This window comes from Bufo gargarizans, chromosome 9, assembly GCF_014858855.1.
Source record: "Bufo gargarizans isolate SCDJY-AF-19 chromosome 9, ASM1485885v1, whole genome shotgun sequence".
In the NCBI taxonomy this organism is placed as follows: Eukaryota; Metazoa; Chordata; class Amphibia; order Anura; family Bufonidae; genus Bufo; species Bufo gargarizans.
In genome coordinates, this window is record NC_058088.1 from 3,155,331 (window position 1) to 3,174,805 (window position 19,475).

A 19,475-nucleotide genomic window follows, 5' to 3' on the forward strand; every position below is an offset into this window, starting at 1 on the left:
CTTTCCGGCAGGAGGGCACTCTTCGGATGAGCATGGAAGACTTCAGGAAACATTTTATACGACTATCTGGACAAGACCAGGAAATCAGCCCTGAGGAACTGCAGAACATCTTGGTGCAAACCACCTCCAAACGTAAGACGAGGGGAAACAATACGGGGGGCTTCACGTGCACCAGATTTAGTTCATTTGTTTAAGGCTACGTTCACATCTCTGGCAGAGAACAGCCTGCCAGAGTTCACCAGATCCAACGTTGCCGAAAACTGCCGCCACCGCCAGACCGTAAATGGTGATGATAAGATCCGGACGCTTTCCGGGTCTCAGGCATGTTTCACCCAGAGAATCTCGAAACGGGAATTAAACAGATCCATGCCATTTATTGTATCTGTTTCAGCCGGATCCGGTTGTATTAAATCTAAACTATACAAACCGGATCCGGTATGTAAATCATTATAAGTCAGTGGGCGCTGGATCAGGTTTTTTCGCTTAAAACCCCCCCAAAAAAAACAGATTAAAAAAAAAAATGATGTGGCTGCTCCATTTTGCAGACCGGGCACAAAAACACAGCTTGCAGCGGTTTTGTGTCCAGTCAAAGAATGCAACAAAATGGAATGGAATACATCCTGTGGGGACAAAATTGATCCGTTTTGGCCCAGTTCTGAGATCCTCTGCCAGATCTCAAAACCAGAAAGCCACAGCGCAAGAGTGAAACAGGCCTCAGCCAGACAAAAACTGTTGCGTGCACGAATTGTAAAAAGCATCCGGATCCGATTATAGTCTATGGCAGCGGTGGCGAACCTGTGGCACCCAGAGCCCTCTCTGGGCACCCACTCCCTGGAAAAAATCTGAGGTGTGCTAATATGCCTTAGACTTTCCCTGCAATTCATCAGCGCAGGGTGCACTATGAGCGGCACAGGCAGCGCACTGAATGCAGGCAGGCTATTATAGCTAAATGATAACGTACATGGAAGATATACTTTACTGGTATTCCGGTTACATTGCCGTGCTGGCACTTTGGGATAAATAAGTGGCTTTGGGTTGCAGTTTGGGCACTCAGTCTCCAAACGGTTCACCATCACTGGTCTAGGTAATGGCAGTATCTGGATAGATCGGGTCCGGTCAAGTCTGGCAGGCTGTTCTCTTCCAGAGCCGGTGCAGACTGTGGACTCCGATATTCTACAAAAAGGACTGTGACTCTTAGGCCTCTTATACACGGGCGTCCCCGATTTTCTTTCGGATGCGTTGTGTGTGCATTGCGGGAAAACCGCGCGAGTAGGCACGCAATTGCAGTCTGTTTTGTACGCGCTTGAGCTTGAGAAAAAACTGAATGTGGTACCCAGACCCGAACCCGGACTTCGTCACTGAAGTTTAGGTGTTCTATTTATTTTATTATTTTCCCTTATAACATGGTTATAATGGAAAATAATAGGATTCTTAATACAGACTGCTTAGTAAAATGTGGATTGAGGGGCTAAATATATATTTTTTAAAATAACTCACCTCATCCATTTGATCGCCCAGCCGGCATCGTCTTCTTTCTTCTTCGAGGACCTGTAAAAGGACCTTTGATGACATAATCACGTCATTCAGCAGGACCTGCGCTGACGTCACCGCGCTCACCATGTGGTAAGCAATTACGTCATCAAAGGTCCTTTTGCAGGTCCTGAAAGAAGAAGAAAGAAGACCATGTCGGCTGCGCGATCAATTGGATGAAGAGAGTTTTTTTTTTTGTTTTGTTTGTTTTTTAACCCCTCAATCCACATTTTACTAAGCATTTTGTATTAAGAATGCTATTATTTTCCCTTATAATCATGTTATATGGGAAAATAATACAGTGAATACACTTTAATGGGGTCCGGGGTTGCTTTCATCCCTATAATCTCCTAGCAACCATGTGTGAAAATCGCACCACATCTGCACTTGCTTGCGATTTTCACGCAGCCCCATTCATTTCTATGGGGCCTGCGTTGCATGAAAAACGCAGAATATAGAGCATGCTGCGATTTTCACGCTACGCACAAGTGATGCGTGAAAATCACCGCTCATTGAAGTGAATGGGTCCGGATTCAGTGCGGGTGCAAATGCGTTCACCTCACGCATTGCACCCGCACAGAATTCTCGCCCGTGTGAAAGGGGCCTTACAGAGGACAGCTAGTAGTCCTGTCCTACACCTTGGACCTGTTCTCCTGAAATGGCTGTTGTAGTAAATACTTGTATTCCCCATAAAATCACATCGTTGGTGCCTCTTAGAGGGATTTTCTGGGTTTTTAATACTGATGACCTATCCTCAGCCAGTGGTATCTGACACACTTTCACGCCTAGAAACGCGCTGTTCTCGGCCTACTGATCTGCTACTGGTTTAGCTCACACGGATTTAAGCCATGTGAACGTAGCCCAAGGGCACCTTCACAATCAGCTTTGTTGCAGAAATTTCAGTAGATAAAAAAATAAATAAAATCAGCTTCCTTCATATGAATGGGGTTGTTTTGGCAGCAAGTACCTGGATTTCTGCAAGCCGCCTTCAGATGAATGGAACAGATCCGAAATTTCTGCTAGAAAATCTGCTGAGTGTGAGGGCACCCCTATGCTGGCATACACCCTATTGCCAACAAGAAACTAGAAAACTGTCTCGTTTAGGCCTCATGCATACAACACTTTTTCGGGTCCGCATCCGAGCCGCAGACTTTGCGGCTTGGGTGCGGACCCATTCACTTCAATGGGGCCGCAAAAAATGCGGACAGCACTCCGTCTGCTGTCCGCATCCGTTGCACAGTTCCGTGGCCCCGCAAAAAAATATATAGCATGTCCTATTCTTGTCCATTTTGCGGGCAAGAATAGGTATGTCTAAAATGGGCCGCCCGTTCCGTAAATTGCGGAAGGCACACGCGTACCGCAAAAAACTGCACTGTCGTGTGCATGAGGCCTTATTCTTACATTGCCAAGAGGAACAACGCAGGATTTTCAAGAAAGGGTGGTCTGGCATTTCTAATTCATGGGGAGTGTTTAGTAAATTTTATATCAGAATTGGTGTCAGGGGCTTTGAGCAGCAATAACTTTGTAAATACCTGTACATTACACCTTGTACTGATCCTGAGTTCCAGAGCTGCATTCATAGTTCTGCTTTTTAGCATGTCTCCTATGTTGTGTTCCTCTTTGCATCTCTATTTCTAGATTCGCACCTGAAGACGGATGGATTTTCCATGGACACTTGCATCCAACTGCTGAGAATGGCAGATGTATCCTTCCCTTGTGATTATTAGATGTAGTGCTGTTGTCTGTGGCCCCTCAAGCTAGTTCTATAATCCATGCTGTGACTTGTAGTTCACAACATCCTTAGCAGCTTATGAAGCAGTATGCAGTTTAACGAGGACCTGTCCCCTCTCCTGTAGACCCCTCCATTCCTCTATTATTCCTGCTAGAAGTTAGGAATAAATTCATAGGATTTTGCAATCAAGGTCCAGCTGGGAGTTACCAGTTGGGGGGTCCCTGCACAGTCTGGCACCAATCAGTGCTGCCAGTGTCAGACTGTACAGGGAAATACGCCAACTGGTAACACCCACCTGGACCTCCATTTCAAATTACTAGTAATTCATTTGTAATTTCTAGCAGGAATAATAAAGGAATAGTACAACACGGAGTCATAAGAATAGATGTTCCAGAACTGGATGCAAGTAGTTACTAAAACAGACATGTCAGGAGAGGTTAGAGGTCCTCTTTAACAACCAGGGTGCAGTGCAATGATCAGAGCATCAGTCCCGCCGCTATAAGTCCTTAACAAGAACCACAGAGCAATAGGAACGGAAAACTGCAATTAGAGGAATTTTGGTATCTATGGAGCAAAATCAAAGAATGGGAGGTAAATGTCTGATCATTCTCAACATAAGGACTCATGCACACGACCGTATATATTTTGCGGTCTGCAAAATTACGGATGATGTCCATGTGCATTTCGTATTTTGCAGAACGGAACAGCTGGCCCCTAATAGAACAGTCCTATCCTTGTCCGTACTGCGGACAATAATAGAAGATGTTCTATTTTTCTGCGGAATGGACATACGGAAATGGAATGCACATGGAGTAACTTCCATTATTTTTGCCGACCCATTTAAATGAATGGTTCCGCATACGGTCCGCAAAAATGGTTCCGCATACGGTCCGTTTGTGTGCATGAGCTCTAAGGCTACATTCACACAACCATATTTATGGGTCCGCATCAGTTCTGCAATTTTGCAGAATGGGGGCGGACCCATTCATTTCAATAGGGCCGCAAAAGATGCGGACAGCACACTGTGTGCTGACCGCATCCGTAGTTCTTTTCCGCGGCCCCTGCAATTTGCGGACAAGCATAGGTATTTTCTAGGACAGCGGTGGCGGGACACCATTTCAGTCTTCGCCTCAGGCAGCAGAAAGGCTAGGCGCACCCCTGAGTCACAGCACAGGACGATCTGCACTGGATGTGTCTCCAATAGCACTACACACTTTTCTACCATTTTCTATTGCAGCAAATATTTACAAAGTACGACTGTGACAGATCTGGGACAATGGACGTACAGGAACTGCGCCTGGCGCTGGAAGCTGCTGGTAAGCGTTTTTTTTTTTCTTTTTTTTGTATTTCCATAACTATAATGTGAAATATATACAGACACTGGGATCTGTGCAGCTGACCATGCGTAAAGGCTATGTACACCTTTGTAACCATAGTTTAGTGCTGCCAGGGGCGTAACTATAGGGGAAGCGGCTGCTTTGGGGCCCTGACCCAGAAGGGGGCCCATCCAGGAGGAGGAGGACTAAAAGATTTTGTCCGGGCCCCCTCAACAGTATTACACAATGAAATTATATACAGCGACAGTATAGACAGTGTATAAACCGGATGGAACAGCTGCCGGGCCTGGTCTGAGAGAGCTATCTTTACTAGCCACAGGATCGGGGGCGGCATGAAAGGAAGGGGTTGCAAAAAAAATTTGTGGGGGTGGGGGGGCTACATTCAAAAATATGCTGTGGGGCCCAGTCATTTCTAGCTACGCCACTGAGTGCTGCAATGTATGGAAAACAAAGTTTTTAGCTCCAATGTACGTCTATGTGTTGCCATGGTTACAGGCTACAAACAGTGGCGTACCGCCCATAGAGGCAGACCACGCCACTGCTATGGGGCCCGCGGCACTGGGGGGCCCGTAGCGCAGATAAGGCCCCGCCCACTCATGATCTGTAGCCGGCTATGCGGCTGCTTTTCTCCCCAGGGCCCCCCCCATGTTTAGCTGAATCGCCTCCCAGAGGCGCGGCTAAGGCCCCTAGACACCCGCCCCCCTCCTCAGCGCCGCGGTCTGCAAACACCCGATCCTCCTCTCGTCGGCGTCCCAAATCCCGCGCAGGCGCAGTGCCGGCGATTGCCTGCGCCTGCGCTCTGATAATACGGCTGAGGGCAACAGCTTCAACATCGTCACTGGGCATGCGCCGAGCCCAGTGACGATGTTGAAGCTGTTGCCCTCAGCCGTATTATCAGAGCGCAGGCAATCGCCGGCACTGCGCCTGCGCGGGATTTGGGACGCCGACGAGAGGAGGATCGGGTGTTTGCAGACCGCGGCGCTGAGGAGGGGGGGCGGGTGTTGAGGACTTAGCCGCGCCTCTGGGAGGCGATTCAGCTAAACATGGAGGCGTTAGAGTTTTCATATTTAGGCGGGCACGGCACTTCAGAGGGGCTCCAGTCCAGTCCTTACAGCGTCATTTGCTTATCCTAAGAATCGATTTTTAGAAGAAAGGACAAGACTGACATGGAAAAGAAGAACACAGATGGAAAAAAGGTACTTTATTAAACATGGATCCATGAGTACCTTTTTTCCATCTGTCTTGTTCTTTTTATTCTGTGTCTTGTCATTTCTTCAAAAAATCGATTCTTATGATATGTAAATGACGCTGTAAGGAGCCCAGAGGGGCGTTATTCTTTCTCCACGGTGCCCAGGAACGCCCCTCTGAAGTGCCGTGCCCGGCTAAATTTGAAAACTAATAACGCCTCCAAGTTCATCTAAATCGCCTCCCAAATCCGATCCTCCTCTCGCTGGCATCCCAAATCCCGCGCAGGCGCAGTGCCGGCGATTGCCTGCGCTATGATAAGATGACTGACGGCACTACGCCTGCGCGGGATTTGGGATGCCGGCGAGAGGAGGATCGGGGTGTTTGCCGCAGAGCGCGGCACTGAGGAGGGGGGTGTTGAGCACTTAGCCGTGCCTCTGGGAGGCGATTTAGATGAACTTGGAGGCGTTATTAGTTTTCAAACTTAGCTGGGCACGGCACTTCAGAGGGGCACCGTTCCTGGGCACCGTGGAGAAAGAATAACGCCCCTCTGGGCTCCTTACAGCGTCATTTACATATCATAAGAATCGATTTTTTGAAGAAATTACAAGACTCGCAATCAAAAGAACAAGACAGATGGAAAACAGGTACTCTGTTAAACATGGATTCACGAAAAAAAAAATTGGGGGTAAATTGCTAGTGACAGATTCCCTTTAAGGCTACTTTCACACTTGCGTTCAGAGCGGATCCGTCTGGTGTCTGCACAGACGGATCCGCACCTATAATGCAAACGCTTAGATCCGTTCAGAACGGATCCGTTTGCATTAACATGAACAAAAAAAAAAAACATATTTTTTTTTTGTTCATGATAGTGCAAACGGATCCGTTTTGACTTTACATTGAAAGTCAATGGGGGACGGATCCGTTTGAAAATTGAGCCATATTGTGTCAACTTCAAACGGATCCATCCCCATTGACTTACATTGTAACTCTGGACGGATCCGTTTGCCTCCGCACGGCCAGGCAGACACCCGAATGCTGCAAGCAGCGTTCAGGTGTCCGCCTGCTGAGTGGAGCGGAGGACAGATGGAGCCATACTGATGCATTCTGAGCGGATCCGCATCCACTCAGAATGCATTAGGGCTGGACGGATCCGTTCGGTGCCGCTTGTGAGAACCTTCAAACGGAACTCACAAGCGGAGACCCGAACGCAAGTGTGAAAGTAGCCTAACATGGCACCCCAAATAAGGAGATCTGCAGGCTGCAGCAGATATCCCATGTGACAGGTCACCCCCAGGAAACCCCTAACAGTTTCTGTAGGTCATGTATAAATTTATTTAATGGGGGTGTGGCATGGGAGGAGCAAAGTCAGGAAGTGGGAGGGGCCATGGTGGGTAGTGGGCAGGGTTAAGGGGCCCAATTCAGATTTTTGCTATGGGGCCCAGTGATTCCTATGTACGCCTCTGGCTACAAATAATTCTAAACCACAATCATACTCTCTTCCAAATGCTTCTTACTAACCTACCAAATGTGCACAGTCTCATCCACACATCACAGATGCTGGATGGAGTTCTGTGGGAGAAAAGTGCAACTGATGAAGAAAGCCAGTCCGAGGCATATGGCGGTACAGTAAGGCCCCTTTCACACGGGCGAGTATTCCGCGCGGATGCGATGCGCGTGTTGAACGCATTGCACCCGCACTGAATCCAGACCCATTCATTTCTATAGGGCTGTTCACATGAGCGGTGATTTTCATGCATCACTTATGCGTTGCGTGAAAATCGCAGCATGCTCTATTTTGTCTGTTTTTCACGTAACGCAGGCCCCATAGAAATGAATGGGGTTGCATGAAAATCGCAAGCATCCGCAAGCAAGTGCGGATGCGGTGCGATTTTCACGCACGGTTGCTAGGAGACGATCGGGATGGAGACCCGATCTTTATTATTTTCCCTTATAACATGGTTATAAAGGGAAAATAATAGCTGCCCAGCATCTCATCTGTCTCCTTTGCTGACCAGGACCTGTGGTGAGCATTCATTGCAGGAACAGGACCTGTGGTGACGTCACTCCGGTCATCACATGTTCCATCACATGATCTTTTACCATGGTGATGGATCATGTGATGACCGGAGTAACATCACCACAGGTCCTGTTCAGCAAAGGAGACAGAAGAGATGCTGGGCAGCATGATCAAGTGGACTAAGGAGAGTTAAATTATTATTTTTTAACCCCTCCAGTGCTATTTTACTATGCATGCTGTATTCAGAATGCTATTATTTTCCCTTATAACCATGTTATAAGGGAAAATAATACAATCTACAGAACACCGATCCCAGACCCGAACTTCTGTGAAGAAGTTCGGATTTGGGTACCAAACATGCGCGATTTTTCTCACGCGAGTGCAAAACGCATTACAATGTTTTGCACTCACGCGGAAAAAATGGCGGGTGTTCCCGCAACGCACCCGCACATTTTCCAACAATGCCCATCTGAAAGAGGCCTAAAGGTCCCATGCACTTCTAGGGGAGCCTTGCTACAGCGCCATACAAAACAAGACTAATGCAGCGGTGTACATGACTGGCACCGATCTGCACAGGAGCTGTGTACACAAGAGTGCAGGAAGCAATAAAAAGAGGTTGCAACTAAATAAAAACCCTATACACCGCCTGTAAAAATTATAGGTGAGGTATGAGACAAAGCAGAGAAGAGGTTGCCGCTTCAAACAGCTGATCAGCAGGGCTGCCGGGAATCAGACCACCACCATTCAGATATTGATGACCTATCCTTTGGATATATACATTCATGTCCCTGGTCTGTTTGCATCCGGCGCTGCATGGGCACGGTCACATGGGCACAATACCGTTGAAGCCAGTTATTGGCTGCAGTGAAGCATGTGACCATGTCCATGGATCGGAACATGGATATGCTGTAGCCAGCGCGGAGATCCGCAGCCGTGGAGAGTAGGTAAGCACGAGGAGTACTGAGGCAGGCTGCAGGCATTAGATTAAGGGCTCATTCAGACGGCCGTATGCTGTCCGCAAAAATACTGAATGCTATCCGTTTTTTTGCGGATCCACAAAAAAACGGATAGCATTCAGTATTTTTGCTGACCCATAGACTTCAATAGGACCATGTCCTGATTTTCACGGACAAGTATAGGACATGTTTCATTTATTTTGCGGAACCTTGGAATAGAAAAGGGCCCCATAGAAGTGAATAGGTCAGCATCTAATCCGCAAAAAAACGGATCCGCATTTTTGCGGATAGCATACGGCCGTCTGAATGAGCCCTAAAAGTCATTACTCCCAGAGAACCCCTTTAAAGTCTGTCCTAAATCCCCATCAGTGTACATACATATCTGACAGGGATATGGTCCTCACGGTGTCCATACGGTAAGGCTACTTTCACACTAGTGGTTTTTGTGGATCCATCATGGATCTGCAAAAACGCTTCCGTTACAATAATACAACCGCCTGCATCCGTCATGAACAGATCCGGTTGTATTATGTCTTCTATAGTCATGACAGATCCGTCTTGAACACCATTGAAAGTCAATGTGGGACGGATCCGTTTCTATTGGCTCCGCTTCGTCAGGCGGACAGAAAAACGCTGCAGGCGTGGAATAAGGTCAGAGAACCGGTATAAAAGGCCGAAGGCGCTCAGGGAAATTTGCCGGAAGATTAACCATTTACTACCTCTTCCTCCAGGATTTCAGCTGAATAACAAACTTGTGGAGCTGCTGTGTATGACATACGGAGACGATCTGAGACGAGTGGATTTTGACAGCTTCCTATCCTGTCTAGCACATCTCGTTGGCGTCTTTGGTAAGCAAGCCGATATGAATATTCTCAATTTCCACTGCTTTTCTCATGAAGGCACCCACCCATTACATAGAACCTGGCCCCGGATCAGGCTCATCTAACCCCTAGTCATAAGTGGACAAAACGGATCCGATCCTTTCCTTCCTTCCCCCCCCCCCCAGCTCCACCTGCCGCCAATATCAGCCTGGTCGGGCCTTATACAGTTTGCACTACCTGTTTACCTGGGGTGATGCGCTGCAGACAATGAGGATTTCTAGACCTGCATAGAAGGTGCGATCAGCAGATAGATGAGCATTTCCTAATCGATGCCGCATTCGTATCGGCTGAGGATTGGGATCAAAGATAAAATGACACACTGTCAGTTTCTTACAGACATTTCTCAATCCGTTTTGCATCCATTTTTAAGAGCCATTAAAAAAATGGATACATTTCGTAGGAGTTTGAAGTTAAAACCCCAACCCCTGCAGTGTGTGCGATTATTATATAATCTCCCATAATGCCCTCGCTATAAATAATGCCACCCTTTATGTCCCTAGTAGTTATAATAGCCCACAGGTTGTACTACCTTGCCCACCAGAATGCAAGGGAACACCTCTGCACAGGGCCTGCCGTCTCCAGTGTTCCCTTGCGTTTAAGTGGACCAGGTATTTATTTTATTTTTTTAACCCTTAAAAGGCTTTTTTGTACAGTGCACCTTTTTTTTTTTTTTTTAGATGGCCATCAGATTGGTGCAACTCCCATCTAAATGGCCGTTAAAAACTGGCCCATTGATTTCAGTAAGGTCCGTCTGGGGACATGTCATTTTTTTGACAACCACTATATAACAGATGCATTTCACATCAGCGAAGCGGAGAGTAAGGCTAGGTCTACACGACGACATTTGTCGCACAACAAGTTTTATAATGATAGTCTATGGTACTGCAACATTTATCGCACGACAGATAGGGCACAATTACACTAGAACATTTGTCGTTCGACAATTTTTATGATGGTCTATGGTGTCGTAAGGCGACATGCTGCGAAGCGACAGTCAGAAAAAATCTATTCGAGATGGATTTTTCAGTGACTGTCGCGTCGCAGCATGTCGCCTTACGACACCATAGACCATCATAAAAATTGTCGAACGGCAAATGTTGCAGTGTAATTGTGCCCTATCTGTCGCACGATAAATGTTGCAGTGTAGACCTAGCCTAACTGACGTGTAACCCTCTATTACAGATGTATGCCGGAAGATGGACCAGGACAAAGATGGCATCATCACTCTTCGGGAACAGCAGGTACAGTCGGACATGAAATGCATCAGATCACCATCCCCTGGTTCCCTCTATTACACACCTCCTAAGTCCCAGATTTTGCAAAGCTAGTCTGAGAGTTCGTGACTAGTTGGGCATTTGTGGGCTGTTTTAGGAGTGGTCCTGGGCTAAGCAGGGGGTGATGCTTAAAATGTCCCACAATTCTGGAGGAACTGAATATAGGTTGAGACCCTGACCCCAAAATGACTGTCCTCTACCCTTATTTAAGTGGCAATCAAACATATGCTAAGGGCTTATTCACACAAACATTTTCTTTCCATGTCTGTTCCTTTTTTTGCGGACTATATGTGGAACCATTCATTTCAATGGGTCCGCAAAAAGTTACTCCATGTGCATTTCGTGTCCATATGTCCGTTCTGCAAAAAATTAGAACATGCATTATCACTGTTCTATTAGGGGCCAGCTCTTCCATTCCACAAAATACGGAATGCACACAGACATCATCCATATTTTTTGTGAATCTGTTTTTTTCTTTTTTAAGACAGCGATACATACTGTCATGTGCACAAGCCCTCAGAGGACTGATCCCTCTGATAGATGTTTCTTCATGAAAACATGTCACCAATCCCGACATGTCCGATTACTTGCATGCCAAATGTAATAACTATTGTGGAGCATCTATTCATATGACTACATTGTGCCATTTTTCTAGTATTCCGACTAGAAGTTATGAATAAATTACTAGAGGTTTGCAGAAAAGGTTCAAGCTGGGTGTTAACCCATTTGGGTGGGGGAAGGTGGTCCCTGCACAATCTGACACTATCCAATCAGTTGTGCTGCTGTCGGCCTGTGCAGGGACACATCCCCAACTGGTAACACCCCTCTGGACCTTTACTGCAAACTGCTAGATTCATTCATAACTTCTAGCAGGAGTAATAAAGGAACGGCCCACCACAGAGCCATAAGGATAGATGCTCCAGAATTGTTGACAATGGGGATGCAAGTCGTTACTAAAAGAGACAAGTCAGGAGAGGGGACAGCTCCCGGTAAAGCAATACTTACAAAACGCTTTTCTCATAGACCAAAACCAAGTCCCCTGCAGCTGCCCCTTGAGACTGTCAGCTGAATGTGGGATGCCAATGCTGCCAGCTAACAGTTTCATTGGCATGGCAGACACGGGCTGTAAAAAAGCCTGTGGCGTCACCCTCTGAAAAAAGGCAACACTCATACTAGATACTAATTAAAGAGGGATGTCCTATGATAAGACCACATTACCTATAATGTGGATAGGTAACAAGTACCGTATCGGTTTAGTGGGGATCCGATGGGCTAGGACCACCAATCAATCACTAGAATGGGCTCCTGGAGTGAATTAAGCAATTCATTTTCTATGGGACTGCTGGAGATGGCCAAACCCTGTCATCTATAAAGAATTAAAGGGGCTGTCTCATTTCAGCAAACTGCATTTATGATGTAGAGAAAGTGAATACAAGGCACTTGCTAATGTATTGTGATTGTCCATATTGCCTCCTTTGCTGGCTGGAATCATTTTTCCGTCACATTATACACTGCCCGTTTCCAGGGCTTATGCAGTGCAGATACGAGGTGGCCGGGGTGGGAGCTGCTGCGCATGTGCGCTCCCACGGTCCCGGCCACCAGAGAGGCCGGCGCTTTTTGCTATAGTGTGCAAGTACGACCACCGCTGATGAATTACAGGGTGGTCGTAACCCCTAGATACGAGCAGTATATAATGTGATGGAAAAATGAATCCAGCCAGCAAAGGAAGCAAAATAGACAATCACAATACATTAGTAAGTGCCTTGTATTAACATTGTCTACATGATAAATGCCATTTGCTGAAGTGAGACGACCCCTTTAAATGGCACGGCTGTGGCCATGCATGACTTTTGCTCCATTCACTCCAGGACACCATAGTAGTGATAGGTGGAAGTTGCAGTGGTTGGCCTCCCATCAATCAGGTACTTATCACCTATCCCAAGGGCAGGTAATAGGTTTTTCTGGATTAATCAGAAGTAAATGCAGTTGCCTAATATTTTCCTTAAGGTGGAACCACACATGGCGGGATCTTATAGCCTTCTACTGACCCTGCCCAGCAGCCATGACACCATCTACATGTTGCACTAACACACATGATCTTGTTATTTGCAGTGGATGCAGATGGCGAGTCTTCCGTGAGGTCGCCGCCCTTGAAAACCATCTCACCTCAGACCGGACAATTTTTCAAACAGGATTTGGACCTGAGAAGACGACGTCCTACGGCACAATGACTGGGATGCGTCTCCGCACAAGCTGTCAATAAAACAAACTCGACCAATGTCCCGCTATGTTAATGACAAACACTGGCACGGACGCCATCAGGCAGCTTTTGAAACTCTGTATTTTTAAACGTTTTTTTCCAAAAAAAAAAAAAAAAATCATATACAGGTTTTTAAAAAGAGGAGCAAATTTAATTTACACAGAAGTACTAAATGTACATCATTCTTTTAAAAAAATCATTCTACATTATAAATACAGTAGAAATTCTTTTTATAGTACTATATTTCGACCGTAATGTTGGTTGGGGATCGGGAGGGTGAAGAATGAAAAGGGGGGGGGGGGGATGGTTGTTAATGAGTTTGGAAACTTTGCCAAAATAAAAATTAAAAATAAATACCAAACTAAGATATATAGGAAGCAGGTGTCAAGAGTGCCTCTGCTTGGATGACGGAGCTCTTACTTAACATTACTGCAAATGACCCCGCCCCCTTCCCTAGCCCCCGCCGCTTTAATGGACATCTGTTGCCGTCGCTGACATTTTATTTTCCTGCTATTGGTCCGTCATTTACCATTCTTGTAATTTTTGGTACAAAGTGCTGATTCAGCTACAGAAATTCTATTCCTAGCATCTGAAAAGGGATCCCCGGTGCGCAATTTCGGTGCTGGAACTAATTTTTAGGGCAGATTCTGATAACACTGTAGAAAGTACAACACAATCCATGCCAACTGACAGCGCCAGTGACATCTGGGTACGAATCCCATCTCTATTAGACTCCTAAGTGAATTTCATTCATCACTATATACGTTAAACCTGAGCGGCCTCTTGACACTTGATCCTCCCCTTACCAATACACAAAGGGACTCTTGTATCCCAATCCAGAGCAGGCGCACAAGCCTGACTGACTGAAAGGAGCGGTTACCCGATCAAGACATTTACCACCCCCCTCTCCAAGGTTGGTGCACCCCGAAACAAAAAAACAAAAAAAAAGTGTATATTTTATATTTAGTCGTCCATGTGCACTGTGCATTCATTTGCTATTTTCCCAGATAGGAAAATAATAATAATAAAAAAATACAACACAGAACATAAAAAAAATCCCCTGACTTGATGCTTGAATAACTTAAAGAAATATCATTACAATAATTTTAATACGCTTTGCTTTGAAGCCAGTCCCGTCTCTAGTCCCTTCAGTCTCCTCATTAAGGTCGTAAGTTTAACTTCATATTTTTTTATTTTTTTTTACATTTTTTTATTGATAGTTCAAGTTGAGATGAGAGAAAAAAAATAAAAATAAAATAGAGATGGGAAGTAACTGGGAAAAAAAATAAAAATAAAAAGTTTTGAAGGCAACAGATCACCGGCTGTATGCGTCCTTTAAGGGTTCTGTCGGCAGCGGCTGGGGAGAAAAAGTCGCCTCGCTCCGAGACGTTTCTACAATACAATGCTTTCCAACAGGGATGAGGCACAATCTCTCCACAGATCCATTCGCCACACGGTGCGGACGAATGGGAAAAGAATTGAGGCTTACTCCGAAAATGTGCACCACCCCCTCCCCGTCCCCAGGTACTGCAGCATCTTGTGTCATGTCCGTGTCATGAACATCTGTTTCCCCAGGCAACGAATGAATTTACTTCTGACGGCTCGCTCATTAAGTTCCTTCCACCTGTTATCTGTTTAACGTCCTGGCCCCCAGGCCTCCATTGTGGTTAGGGGTGAGGTATGAGTCTGTGCGGTGGACTGGAGAGGAAAAGGGAGAGGAGGAAGAGGAGTGATGGTAGGAGGACTGCACTGAGGAGCGCAGGAGGGTGTTGGAGCCTCCACTGCTCTGGGGCTGCTGAAGATTGAGGATGCTGTCGATGGCGCTCTGAAGGTGCTCGTTCAGAGTGTCATCCTGGGGGCTGTCACTGGAAAAGCTGGCGTTATCCACATCAAATTGCTCTGACTTCAGCCTTTTGGCAGAAGGGAGTGGAATCTCCCAGCTCAAGTCGCTCTCGTTTTCCATCGGCTCAGTCTTGATTACCCGCCTGTAGAAGCCAGGATCTTCATCTTTGACTTCCCTCATTGAGCTCATGGTCATCTCCTCAGTCTTAATAGCCTTGTTGTCCCCCCTGCTGAAGAACACCATCCTAGAGCTGTCCTCTTTCTTCCCCTTCTCGATCTCAGAGACCCCTTGCGTCTTGTGGGACGTAATTACGCTCCGAGAGCCATCCTCCTGCTTCACAGGCTGGGCTGCAACTGGCACCGGAGTTTCTGCCTTTGACCTGGTATCTGCAGGTTTACCCATCACAAAGGCATCCACGTTCTCTCGATACGTTTTGCGGAGAGGCAGTCGACAGTACGTTGCCAGAGGTTTCTTTTCAGCAGGCGACGAGTGGTCTAGGGTGCCATTCATCTGTCCTGTGGGTGGGGTGGTAGTGGCTGGCGTTGGGTTAACCGTAGTCTTGATGACAGTGCTGGCAGGAGTTGTCGGAGGGGCTGGCGGCTGTGGAGGCGGGGGAGGATTTTGGTGAACAGGATCCAAAGCTGTATTGTGGATAACTTTGCTTAACCCAGCCTCTTGCTTGATCTTCAGTTTTAGCCCAATGCGACTACGAGCCTCGTAAGTCTTGATTGGAGGTCTGCTGCGGGAAGGGAGTGCATCATCATCTGTATCGAGTGAGGGGGAGGCTTTGGCCCAAGTCACGGAGGGGGATCCCCCACCACTGTGCTTGATCACTAATTTGGTAGGGTGTATTGGTGTGGAGGTTTGCAATGCCGCCGGTTTCAGGATCTCCAGAGCTGGGGCAGGACAAGGGGGAGAAGAGATTGAGGACACAGAGGGGACTACATTTTGAGACCGTGACGAGGAGGAAGAGGATACATATTCATCTGTAAAAGAGAAGATTGACAAAAAAATGTGTTAAAATGAGTTGTCCAGAATTAGAAAAACCTGGCCTTTTTCCCCCCCAAAACAGCACCACACCAAAGGTTGTATGTGGTATGGAAGCCCAATGGAACAGAGATGCAATACCAGATACTACCTGTGACAGGTGTGGCGCAGTTTATGGAAGAAGCAAATGTTTTTCTTATCTTTTAACAGACAGCAAATCTTTAAAAGGATGTAAATATTGACAACCTATCTCCAGGATAAGTAATCAGTATCTGATCAGAGGGGGGCCGATTCCCAGCACCTACACTGACCCGCTGTTTGAAGAGACCAAGGCGCTCCACTGAGCATTGTGTCCTCTTCCTAGGCCAGTGACATCACGTTCATCGTTCACATGGACTATGTGCACCTCTGTCCCATTCAAGTGAATAGGGCTGAGCTGCAATACAAGCACAGCCGCTATCCAATGTACAACATTGTGCTTGGTATGTGGTCAGGAGGCCGCAACACTTGTCCTTTCAAACAGCTGATTGGCACTGGGATGGAGTGGGGACGCCGGCGGGGCTCCAGGTGTCGGACACAAACCCCCCTCCCCCTCATTGCCCCGATCTGATCTTTTGATAACCTATATCATTTATACTGTATTCATTCTATGCTGACATCTAGTGGTGAAGGTGCATATGACAACAATGCTAAATAACTTGAAAAGCAGATACCTGGTCTTTCCTTTGCAAACTGCCGGTCTGTGGACAACGCTACTTTCTCCTCTTGGATAAACATTCTGTCAATCATTACCATTTCTGCGGAAGGACTTACTCTCTGCAGAAAAGAGAACACATGTCAAGGCAAACCAACAGCAAAAGGCGACACAGATTACAGCCCATTACAACTGCCTCGCTGAAGGGCACAGTGAGGATATATCACATACGGAAGGTCTCCAAGTTCAGGGTAGGCCAGCGTAAGGCAGGGCACATTAATCAAGTCAGAAAATCTGATTAGTGGCCGCTATAAGGCCCCTTTCGCACGGGTGCAATGCATGAGGTGAACGCATTGCACCCGCACTGTATCCGGACACAATTTCTATAGGGGCTGTGCACATGAGCGGTGATTTTCACGCATCACTTATGCGTTGCATGAAAATCGCAGCATACTCCTCTTTGTGCGTTTTCCACGTAACGCAGGCCCCATAGAAGTGAATGGGGCTGCGTGAAAATCGCAAGCATCCGCGAGCAAGTGTGGATTTCTTGCAACTGTCGGGTCGCGGTAATTTGCAAGTTGCAAAGCGACCCCATTCACATCCACTATGCTGTGATGCACAGTGAAGAAGCATTGGGATGCTGTGTACTTTGGCCGCACAACATGTCTCACTGATATGTAGAGTCAGCCAAAATTGCAAACCTGCAGAGACAGAAAATCTAGACCACATGATATCGATCTGTGTGACTAAGAGCCTATGGAAACGTTACCCTCCAACATGGAATATATTTCCCAGAATTAAACACTAAGGCCTCTTGTACACAAACAGGGATTTTTTTTTTTCCGTTTCCGTTCCTGCGGATTCTGTTTGTGGTACCATTTCAATGGTGCCGCAAAAAACAAGACAAAAAAAACACGGAATGTACTCCGTATGCATTCCGTTTCACTGAAAGATAGAACTTGTCTTATTGCCCGCAAATAATGATCCGTGGCTCCATTCAAGTCAATGGGTCCGCAAAAAAATACAGAATGCATCCGTATGTCATCAGTTTTTTGCAGAGCCATGCCCACTTTGCCCATGTGTATACTGTTAAAACAAATCACTGTACATTACATTAAGGGTCCATTCAGACGTCCATAGGTGTTTTGCGGTCCGCAGTTGCCGACAAGAATAGGACATGTTTTATTTATTTTTTATTTTTCGGGAACCGAATTGCGGATCCAGAAATGCACTATGTGCTGTCTGCATCCATTCTGGCCCCATTGAAAATGAATGGGTCCGCACCCGTTCCGCAAAATAGCAGAACGGATCCGGACCCAAGTTGTGGACACGTGAAAGAACCATAATCAAAAATATTATGTTTCTGTTTGTGATCCGCAAACAACGGATCGCATACGGAGATTTTTTGCTGAACGGAAACAAAAAACTAAACAGATCCGTGAAAAACGGACCGCAAAATACAGAAAAAGCCATACGGTCTGGTCATGTGGAAAAGGCCTAAGAGAAAAGCCAATCAGTGATTTACCCGTTAATGACCTCCGATATGCGTTGCTTCAGTGGGCATTACTAGGCTGGGCTCCTGTTTTAACGGTCCGGATTGGCAGAAGCACCTATCTAGGATGTTTAACCCCTTTAGATGCAGCGGTCAATAGCTATTGACCGCAGAATCTAAGTGGTTTAGAGGGAGGGGGGATTCCCTCTTTCAAGCATTGGCACCCTGCGAATGAGTTCAGGGGGGGGTGATGTTGTTACACTGCAGCTGGGGACCTAATGAAGGCCCCCAGGTCTGTCTGCAGTGTGCGACTACCGACAGTACATAGTGCACTGTAGTACAGTGTACTGTGAGCGACCAGAGGATCACAAGTCAAAGTTTCCTTAGGAGACTAAAAAGCAGTAAAAAGAGGGGTTAAATAAAGTTAATACAGAAATCATGTTAGTTATGTTGGAAAGTGAATGTCACAAAATTTACAATGTAAAAACTCAACTTTTTTTTTCCCCATCCCCCCCCAGAAAGAGTTAATAAAAGTTTATCTATGAGTTACGTGTACCCCAAAATGGCGCCATTAAAAACTACAACTTGTCCCACAAAAAACAAGCCCTCGTACGGTGACATCAACTAAATGGAATGGAAAGAAGAAAAAAAAAAAAAAAATAGTTATAACTCTTGGAATTAGATGAAAAAATAAAATCTTGGTCACAAAGGTCCTGAATGCAAAAAAGGGGGGGAGGTTAACACTGGGTTAGATGAAAAACATGGGAGTAGGAAGCCTCACCCTGGACTCATCTAAAAGGAGCAAGCGATACTTGTTCAGCATGGCCTGTGTGCGCTTCAGAAGCTGAGTGGATACGGTTTCAAACTCATCGTCCACTGTGGGGAAAGAACGAGAAACATCAGTTGTGGCTGTGGCCCCTGTGCTACGCCATAGAGGACGGACCGAGCTGTAGGAGACATGCTTACCCTTCTTTAAATCGTGTTCGCTGGGCAGCAGACCCTGGTACACGTGGTAAGGAAGAAGCCTGTGCAGGGTGTCCTCAAACGAGTGAAAGGAGGATTTGTAATCCGGGTGAAGAACGGAGCCCTGGTGCTTGTGCAACTGCTCCAGGAAGCTGGGCAAAAAAAAAATACAATTATTATTCTTCATGAGCAATGCCATCCACAAAGAAAGCGCAAGTCTGTCACCCCACAAACTACCGTAATCATCCCCATAAGGACTAAGACAGCTGCAAAACATCTCGCCCTAGACTGTACAGTAACATCAGTTCTTAAAGTGAACCT

At 46.4% G+C, this 19,475-nt stretch overlaps 1 protein-coding gene and 1 pseudogene across 3 annotated transcripts in view; one reads left to right on the forward strand and one right to left on the reverse strand.

Annotated features, from left to right (window-relative positions):
• Positions 1-14,532, forward strand: part of LOC122946075 — a 43,803-nt pseudogene extending 29,271 nt beyond the window's left edge.
• BICRA (BRD4 interacting chromatin remodeling complex associated protein) overlaps positions 13,312-19,475 on the reverse strand; it is a 60,235-nt gene continuing 54,071 nt past the window's right edge. For all 3 annotated transcript variants that reach the window (XM_044305392.1, XM_044305391.1, XM_044305393.1), the window contains 4 exons: positions 19,158-19,306; positions 18,973-19,067; positions 16,719-16,821; positions 13,312-16,004 (listed from right to left, as the gene is read on the reverse strand). In XM_044305392.1, the coding sequence (XP_044161327.1) occupies positions 14,803-16,004; positions 16,719-16,821; positions 18,973-19,067; positions 19,158-19,306 (1,549 nt within the window). In that variant the 3' untranslated portion in view covers positions 13,312-14,802. The remainder of the gene's footprint in view (positions 16,005-16,718; positions 16,822-18,972; positions 19,068-19,157; positions 19,307-19,475) is intronic.